The 9621-nt window shown below is 48.1% G+C and overlaps 1 protein-coding gene across 1 annotated transcript in view; it reads right to left on the reverse strand.

Moving 5' to 3' along the window:
• LOC109312101 (doublecortin domain-containing protein 2C-like) overlaps positions 1-9621 on the reverse strand; it is a 49141-nt gene that overhangs the window by 15150 nt on the left and 24370 nt on the right. The window contains exon 3 of the mRNA XM_019538146.1: positions 3290-3366. Within this exon, the coding sequence (XP_019393691.1) occupies positions 3290-3366 (77 nt within the window). The remainder of the gene's footprint in view (positions 1-3289; positions 3367-9621) is intronic.

Genomic DNA, 9621 nt, shown 5'->3' on the forward strand with positions numbered 1-9621 from the left:
AACCAACTTCCTAGGGAAGTGGTGCTGGCTCCTACCCTAGGGATCTTTAAGAAGAGGCTTGATGACTACCTGGCTGGACTCATTTGAGTCCAGTCTTTTCTCTCGCCCAGGCGAGGGGTTGGACTTGAAGATCTACAAGGTCCCTTCCGACCCTACTTCTATGATTCTATGATCCTATATCATAGCTCAAATGTCTTAAGACAGGGGAGGGCAACATACAGCCTGCAGGCCAGATCCAGCCCATCAGGCACTTTCATCAGCCAATGGCACCCACCAACAAACTGTACTCCACCCAGCCCTTCCACCCATGAGGGCAGAAGTGAGGCACCTGTGTATATACATGCCCCAACATAGCCTATTGCACCTCACTCCCACCCTTGTGGGTGGAAGGGCCTGGCCCAGCCAATACTGCTGCTGCAGCTGCCAGGGACCTGCTCAGCTTCTCTGGTGTCCTGCTCACTCTGGGCAGCAGAAAAGGAAGTGGTGGGATCAGGAATGGAGTTGCAGCTAGGCAGGAGCATGGAGCGTGGGGCTGAGGCTGGCGGCAGTGCAGAGCTTGGGTGGGCAGGGTGTGGGCATGGGTGTGGATGGGGGGGGGATGTAGGGACTCCTCTCCCATACTCCACCTATGCTGTGCAGCCTCTGCAGGCAGCAGCAGCATCAGGCAGGGTCACTTGGGTGCTTGTGCCTAGCAGCATGTGGCTCCAGTCAGTGCTGCACATTGTGGTGGGGTGCACAGCCACCACCAGGCCATCTCTTTCGCTGGCACTCCTCACCGCACAAGCACAGCCCCCGCACTTGTGTGCCACAGGAGGGATGCCCCACATGCTGGAGCTGGGTGCCTTCTCGCCCAGGACCTGCACGGCAGGGAGTGACAACAGCAACCAACTCCAGAGCATCCACACGAGTGCAGGGGCTACACGTGTGTGATGGAGAGTGCCGGCAATAGAGACGGCCTGGCAGGGGCTGTGTTCCTCACTGCAATGTACAGCACTGGCTGGAGCCATGTACCACCAGGCACAAGTGCTCCCGCCTGCTCCTGAGGCATGGGGAAAGAGTGGGGGGGATCCCACACCTCCCCACCCTTCCTCATCCCACAAATGCCACATACCCACACTCTACCCCCACAACCCCACAACATAACCTATGCCCCGCACACACAGCCACATCCCCCATACCCCCCCACAGTCCACCATACACGCACACCCATACCCCCCATACACACAAACCCCAACCCCAAGCAGCATACAAAACTAAGAATTTTTTTTAGTTATTATGTAATCACCTCTACATACAGTACACAAACACAAATCATGACAAAAATATTTTTTGTAATAAAATAAAAATATTATAGTAGGTGTTTGACTTTTAATGTATGATTTGTTTTTTTTCTGGTTCAAAGATGGCAGCCCCCCCTGCAAAAGGAGTATTTCCAGGAGGCAAGGGGGAGAGACTTCTGGTGCCAAAGGCCAAGGGTTAGAGGTGGGACATCCAGTCCCAAGAAGGAGACCAGGGGACGAAGCAACTCAAGGGGCGGGGCTACCCATGCGGCCCTCAAAAACTCACCAAACCTCGTTAAGCAGCCCTCCACCCAAAATGACTGCCACCCCTGGTCTAAGAAGTACTTCTATATTTTAGGCATCTAAATAACTGATTGTGTTTCTATTTCATTCTAATAAAACAGCTCAAATTCTGCTTTAAAATCTACATTCCTTCATCATTTTAGCCCCTACATATCTAAACTTTACCCATTGCTCATGTTCATACCCAATCCAAGATGGCCACCTAAACATCTCACTTCATTTATACTCTGTTGCCATCCACTTTCACCACAAGAGCATATACATTTGCAAGAGTCCACTGAAACTGTAGTCAGCAAAACCCCATAGCTGGCAACTTCTTGATGGTAATGGTAACCCACTTTTTGCCTAATCACCTAGTTGTTAAGAAATGTGCCCACGGGCAACGGGTACCACCTTCGTCAGGGGGGCACGTCCCTCTTCAGCAACCAGTCAGTGACCATGGGGGGTCCCCCCATGACCAACCTCGCTGACTAAGAAGCGGCTGCAGCACTCCCAGAAGCGGCTGCAGTACTCCTAGAAGTGGCCGCGATGCTGCATCTGATGCTCCCGCTCCCCACCCAGCACTCATGGGGGGGTACCAGCACTCCCGCCTGCCCCCACCACCTAAGCAGGGAGTTCAGCCGGTCAACGGGTGCACCAGCGCTCTCAGGGGGTGCGCGTGCACTCCCATGTACCCACTACATGTCGCCACTGAATGTGCCAATGAGACACCTTGGCCATAGGTCTACCTTGCCCTCAGGGGATTTGAACCCAGGTCTCCCAAGTCCCAGGACAGTATGCTAGACAGAGACTATACATAGCTGAAACCATTCTCCACCTGTCCTGTTGAAGCTGACAATTAAGAGTGAAAGGGCCCCAAGTAAGCAAGCAAGAGCACAGCTGACTGTGGCCCTGTGAAGGAACACATGCTTCAATGCTGGTTATGCATTTTGCTGTGAATCAGCGCTATCCAGCTGGTGGCCCACAGGCCATAAGCAGCCCTCAGAAGGTTAATGTACAGCTCCCAGGTTCTCACCCAGTTGCCATTCTCCACACTGCTCCAACAATAGCTGCTGGAGTCTCCAGGCTCCTCCTTCCCTCATCCAACTGCTGTTTCCTACCTTTGCTCTAGGGGCCAGGGCAGTGTGGCACCACAGGGAGCTGATGGTGGGTCCAGGGGAAGGGGAGCATTGGGGCAACGTGTGTGTAGGGAGGATTGTGCCCAACATGGTGCTGCAGTGCAGGGAGGGGTACCCATGTAGGCATGCATTGCAACTGGGGGGGGAGGAGGCCAGGGCAGTGTACTCAGATGCCTGTGAGACAGAATAGGAGGGTGCCTGGTACAGCATATCAGTGTAGTACATCTGGTGCAGCTCAGGTAGCATGCAGCCCCTGCTGGTGTAGTCCCCAGGGGTTTAAAAATTGGACAGCCCTGCTATAAACAGTCATTGGATACATACATACACAGTACAGGCAGCATACAACAGGCTTGTTAATATGATACCGCGCCTAACAAACCCCTTCCCAATGGGGCTGGAATACATGCCTAAATACTATTTGGAAAACCTTATAGAGTCTTACTCTGCCCCTCCCAAAGTAATGTTACTGTATCTGGGCTCCATTATATGCATTTATATTTCTACTGAACATGTTTGGGGGTTCTGTATATATTTACATGCAGAAAACAAACAACCTAAATTTAAAGATATGATTTACAAAGAGCTTACTTGATATTACGTGGCTTGTTATAAAACAACTGCCATCTGGAAGGAACCCGGATGGCACTATGAACTACTGGTTTAACCTGAAAAAAAAAAAAAAGGAAAAAAAGGAAACATGCGTTATTACCCAATGCTAGATGTTTAAAATATTTTATTTTTAAAATCACCAGTTAACGCTCATATAACTGTCCCAGTTTCAATGTTAGCTTCACTCAATGGCAGGATGCAGATTAATATCAGTTAAATGACAGTCTGAAAGAGCCCTCGATCTTTCGCTGCTTTGTCTCCTACCCTCAAGACCTTGTGTCACGTTCACCATTTTTCCAGTAGAAGACTCTGTTCAGAGGTTGCTGACTCAATTTAATCAACTAGAGAAGTACCATCAAGTGGCATAAGCTTGCTTTTATGAAAAACGCAGTTGGCTCAGCAGCATTTCTAACACTTGGTATCCAAAAAATAAAACACTGGAACTTGGAATCAAAGAGCTTTCCATAAAGGAATGCAGAACAGTAGTAAACACAGCAGAACAGATAGAGCTGGCTTCATCTTCCAAAAACCTCTCTTCCCCAAGACAGGAAAATTGTGATCACACAAGCATTTACGTACTGATTGCCAACTGTTTGCCTTGAATTCTAGAGCCAATCTGGAGCCCAAGAACTGTGACAGCAAACTAAGGAGACATTAGGAGTGAGAGGCTCAGTGGGTGTGAAAGAACTGCCGGTCAGTCTCACAGTAACACTAACAAGACACGCAGCAAAACTCAACTGCAACAACATCAAACCCTATGAAGTTACCCTAACAAACGGCTGAAACCGAAGTACTGCAATATACTGTGTGTACTGAATGTAATACACTGCAATGTGAATGTGGGACAGCAGTAGAGCAGCCCCGGTGACTGGATTTGGACTACAACTCCCAGGGGTCCTTGGGCAGAAGTCTTACCAGCTGTGCTGACTGCAAGTAGACTACAACCCCCCATCAAACACTGGGAGCAGACAGACAAAGGGAAAGGAGGTAAGAAGCAGGCAGAGCCCGGGATGCAGCGCCAGAGGGAAACACGTGGCCAGAGACAACTGAGCACTCTTAGGACCAGAGGCTGGTTTGGAAGCATCTCTGCAGGCACGGGAGGGTTTAAGGTTCCTTGAGCATATGTACCACACTGGTAGCGCTCACTACCTATTACCTGCTGAGTGAATTCACCACAGCTTACTACCTCTTATCCAGTTCCTATGTGTGTGTACCTTAATGTTAATGTTTACTTACCTATACCTGTTCCTTTCTCCGTTGGCTTGTGACCCTAACACCTAACATTTTCTATATAAAAGTGGGAACTACCCTTTTCAGCTTCCTGTGCCCCAGTTCTTGGGGCTGTGGGGTTTGGCACAGTACTAAAAAAAATAAATAAATCCAATCAAAAATCACTCAAAACACAAGTGGAACACCTGAGAAAAGAAGTACATATGAGCTAGTACACAAATGCATGCTGACCAAACTCTTGATTAATTTATAACAATGCATCTCTGTTGTATGATGAATGACATATAGGATACTCTGGCTCTCTGTATTTGGTGTATATGAAAAATGTATGTGACAAGACATAAAAAGATTCAGTAGGTACCCCACATAGTGCATACCAGAGGTGCCTGTGGGACAAATAAGTGACATGGGATCAGTCCACAGGCCAAATCTGGCATGTGGGGGCCATGTCATCTGGCCTGCAAGGCTCCCCTGAAGGAGCAAAGCAGGACAGCTTTGTACCACAACACACAGGGCAGCGTCAAATGCTACCATGCCAATGGCAGTGACTCAGCCACTACAGTGGACACTGTCTTTGCATCCCCTGACAAAAGACAATGCCCACAGCAGCTGCCACAGTCGCCCTCCCTTCTGTTATGCTATTCCCTACAAGCCTGGAAATTTGGGGGTAGGAGAGCAGTGGAAACATTAACTGCCATCACAGCCATGGCAATTAATGCTGCTACTGCCCTGACATGAACATTTCCAAAATCATGAGGAGCCCCATGGGGCAGATGACAGGTCCATGTGCCAGATCTAGCCTGTGAGCCATACATAGATTGAGCACCATATAAATTTTGTATATTTTCTTTCTATCAGCAATCAATAAAACTAAGAAACCGTCTTCATAACTGTGTTAAAATATGCGAAAGCCTGCTAATAAATACTTAGGCTAATTGTTTGTAATGACATTAGGAATGATCTGCAGTTGACTTTATTAATATTTGTTTTAGCACAGTAGAAGTTAGAGGTATCCTTCTTCCTCCTAAGATAATGTAAATAGCGAATTGTTTTTATTTCTTAAATGTTTCTTTAACAATAAAGTATGATTATGGCCAATCATGTCTTGTTGCCTGTAATTTTAAAAGCATGCAAAAATGGGCCTGATCAGGGCAACAGTTATTATCGGGCATAGGACCAAATCCTATTTCATCTCTATGTATCTAAAAGGACCTGGGGGTTACCATGGACAGTAATCTGAATATGAGCCAATAGTGCACCTTTGTTGCAAAGAAAGCTAATGGCATACTAAGCTGCATTAATAGGAACATTGCCAGCAGATCGACGGAAGTGATTATTCCCCTTTATTCTGCACTGGTAAGGCCACATCTGGAGTACTGTGTTCAGTTTTGGGCCCTCTACTAAAGAAAGCATGTGGCAAGTTAGAGTCAAATCAACAGACGGCAACAAAAATGGCTCAGGGGCTATAGCACATGACTTCTGAGGAGAGGCTGAGGGAATTGGGCTTATTTAGCCTGCAGAAAAGAAGACTAAGGAGCAATTTAATAGCAGCCTTTAACTACCTGAAGGCAGGTTCCCAAGCAGGTGGAGCTGGACTGTTCTCCATGGTGACAGATGACAGAACAAGGAGGAATGATCTCAAGTTGCAGTAAGGGAAGTTTAGGTTGGATATTAGGAAAAACCTCTCTCACTAGGACAGTGGTGAAACACCAGAACGGGTTACCTACTGAAGTGTTAGAATCTCCATCCTTGAAGGTTTTTTACCCCAGCTAGACCAATTCTTGACTAGGACAATCTAGTTGGGGACCGTCCTGCTTCAAGCAGGGGGTTGCTTCATCCCTTCCAACCCTAATTTTCTCTGATTCTTTCTCCTGCAGCCTTCCTAACCCCCAACCACCTGCACCCCCCACTCCCAGCTTCCCACAGCCTCTGCCTCCCTTCCCCCCACTCCCCAATCTCTCCCTCTTTCCCCTCTGACCATGAGATTTCTTTTGGTCCTATCATCCAATTTTTCTAGGTCACTCTGAATCCTAGCCCTACCCTCCACTGTATCTACTATTCCTCCTAGCTTGGTGTCATCCGTGAACTTGTATTGCACCCCATCTTCCAGATCGTTAATGAAGATATTGAACAAAGCTGGTCCCAGGATTGACCCCTGGGGCACTCCACTTGATACCAGCTGCCAATTACACCTTGAACCATTTATCACTACATGTTGAGCCCAACAATCCAGCCAGCTTCCTATCCACCTTACGGTCCACTCAGCCAACCCATACTTCCTTAGTCTGGGAGTATGTGGGAGGGGGCAGAGGGAAAGGTGGCCACTGACTCCCCACCCCCCACAGCTACTGCTTTCCCTGCTGTAGCTGCTGGGGGGCAGGGAGGGGGGCAGGGAGGAATTCAAGACAACCCTCCAATATTTAGGTTCTATACCTGAAAAATTATAGCAAATTTATAAATTTTCCATATACAGGATCTAATTACTGAGGGGTCATCTCAAATTCAGGGGTGTATTATGCTTGAGTAAATTCCATATATATATTAGCAACATCCCTATGATGTAGAGATGAACTACTTTACCCATTTTATGGATGAGAACTGAAGTACAAAAGGGATACATATATCAGTTTATGTGGAATGTTAACCTAATTATATAGTAAGGTGTGAATTCAAACAAATAAATTTACAGCAATCTAACTTCTTTGCGGACACATTTTTCCAGTACAAGTACCTTTTTCTAGCTTTCTTAGTTTGCATAAACCAAAGAAGGCACTTAATTTCAGAATAAAATCATCCAGAAAGGGATTATTATAACTATACTGCTTTAATTATACTCAGCTAGGCTGTGTTACTGCAAAAAAGGACCTAGGGATGATAGTGGAGTCTAAGCTGAATGTATTCATTTCTTTGTTTGCTTATTAGAGATACATTCTGTACTCCCCAGAAAAGGCTCACGGTAGCTGATAATAAAGAAGATAAGTTATAAGTACAAATAAAGTATTACAATAGCATGTAACAAACAAAAAACTCCGAAGTGTCCCAATATTTAACGCCCCCTGCTAAAATTCTGGTGTCGTGGCATGGGGTCACCAGGGATGGCCGTCATGCCACTAGGGCTCCGTGACCATGCCAACCCTGCCCTACGGGCACCCTTTTTCTCGTCTGCCACGTCTTGCTGGTAATTGTAATAAATAGGGAGGCTGCCTTCAAGTTTATGTTCGGACACGATCCTGATGGACCCCACTGAACCCTGTGGATTCCTAAACCTTTTTTGGGTCTCACTCTCAATGGATGCCTCACAGGACACCCTCAGCCTTATGGGCGAGAGGTGTGCCTCCAAAACTGCTCCTTTACCATGCCCCATCTCTTACAGGTGGTATTCAAACATTGTCCCGCTGAGGCTTTAGTCTAAGCTCAGCCTCCTATCATCACTGGGCTCTCTGCAGCTCTGGCTCTGTGGCTTCCCTGGTGCTGGGCTCTCCGCAGCCCCTTTGTCTCTGCACCCCCTGGTGTTGGGGTCTGCTCACCCCTATCGCTGCACCGCTGGCACTGCGCCCACTGGCACTGGGGTCTCCACACTGTAGCATGCCCCAATGAGACTTCCTCCTCCCCAGTAGCCTCAGTCTGGTCCACCAGTTTAAATAACGACAGAAAACAGAAGCTCCTGGGCTATAACATAACACAAACAGCGCAGGGTGCACTCTGTCCCTTTAAAAGAGGAAAACTGCTCCTGAAGCATTATGTACCTTGTAGCTCAGGGTACCTGGTGAGCTCCGGGAGCCCTATTAGTCCTGTAAGCAGCATATCAGGCAGCAACAGCATCTTTGGGTAGTTCTTTTCTGCAGGCTTCTTCCCCTGGCTGCTGCCAGAGAACCTACTCCTGCTGGCCTCAGCCCTGGGGGTTATATGTGCCTAGGACCCTGCCTTCTTCCGGTCAGCTGACCAGGTGCAAGTGCAGGCTAATTCCCTCATTAGTCCGCTGCCATAATAACTTGCACCTGGGGGGTTTCTACCAGGCTCCTAGAGCCCTCTCCTTGGCAGATTCTGCCCTTAAAGGAGCAGGCACTTTAGTGCCCTGCAACACACCTCCCCCTTTAAGGGCCAAACTCACCAGAGTGGGTCTTCACTCTTTGTCACCCTGCATTCTTCTCCTTAAGCTTCTCTTCTTCTTTCTTCTGCCACCCAACAACTCTGGAACACGGAGGTGGAGGTTTTCAGGCACCTACTACTCCCCTTCTACCCAAAGATGCACCATGTGGGATTTGATGGGAGCTACCCCACCATGGGTCTGAATACCAGGGTAGTTCCCCCACATTAACCAACCTTGGTAGGGTGGAATTTCAGCCACTCAAGCTTTCCTTCTTCTAGAATCAACAGAATCCATCTACACTACCATTTCTGGGACTTGCCCCCATGCTCGCTCTTTTCAATCAGAGCCCTGAAGTAAGATAGCCAGAGCATCCTTTCTCCTTCAGAAGAGCTCTTCTCTATTTTGGGGGTATATTCTCCCCCTCATCTCGAGCTCGGTTATATTCAATCATTGTGCATCCTGGTCTTCTTCTCAGGGCAGGTCATGGGGTTTCTGCCTGGCTCCTAGGGCTCTCTCCCTAGGCAGATTATGCCCCTAAAGGACCAGGCACCCTACTGCCCTGCAACACCTGCCCAAATTAAAAGGTCTTACAATGCTATCTGAGGGTATCCCAGCTCAAGCTCTGACAGTCCTCAAGAAGGAGAAAGTTCCAGAGCTGAGACACAATGACCAAGAACAACTTCCCATATTTTCACTAAACAAGCTTGATGTACAGATGGTGCTTACAGGAAGTTGTTCTCATCTGACCTTAGGGATTGAGATGGAACATAAGGTTGTCCATACCTTGTCATGCATTCACAGATGCATCTCAAGCAGGTCCAAGGAGGTGATACTACCCCTCTATGCAACACTGGTCAGGCCGCAGCTGAAGTACTGCGTCCAGTTCTGGGTGCCGCACTTCAAGAGGGACGTGGACAACATGGAGACGGTCCAGAGGAGGGCCACTCACACGATCAGGGGGCAGCAGGGCAGGCCCTACGAGGAGAGGCTA

This window comes from Crocodylus porosus, unplaced genomic scaffold (assembly GCF_001723895.1).
Source record: "Crocodylus porosus isolate Cpor-Errol unplaced genomic scaffold, CroPor_comp1, whole genome shotgun sequence".
In the NCBI taxonomy this organism is placed as follows: domain Eukaryota; kingdom Metazoa; phylum Chordata; order Crocodylia; family Crocodylidae; genus Crocodylus; species Crocodylus porosus.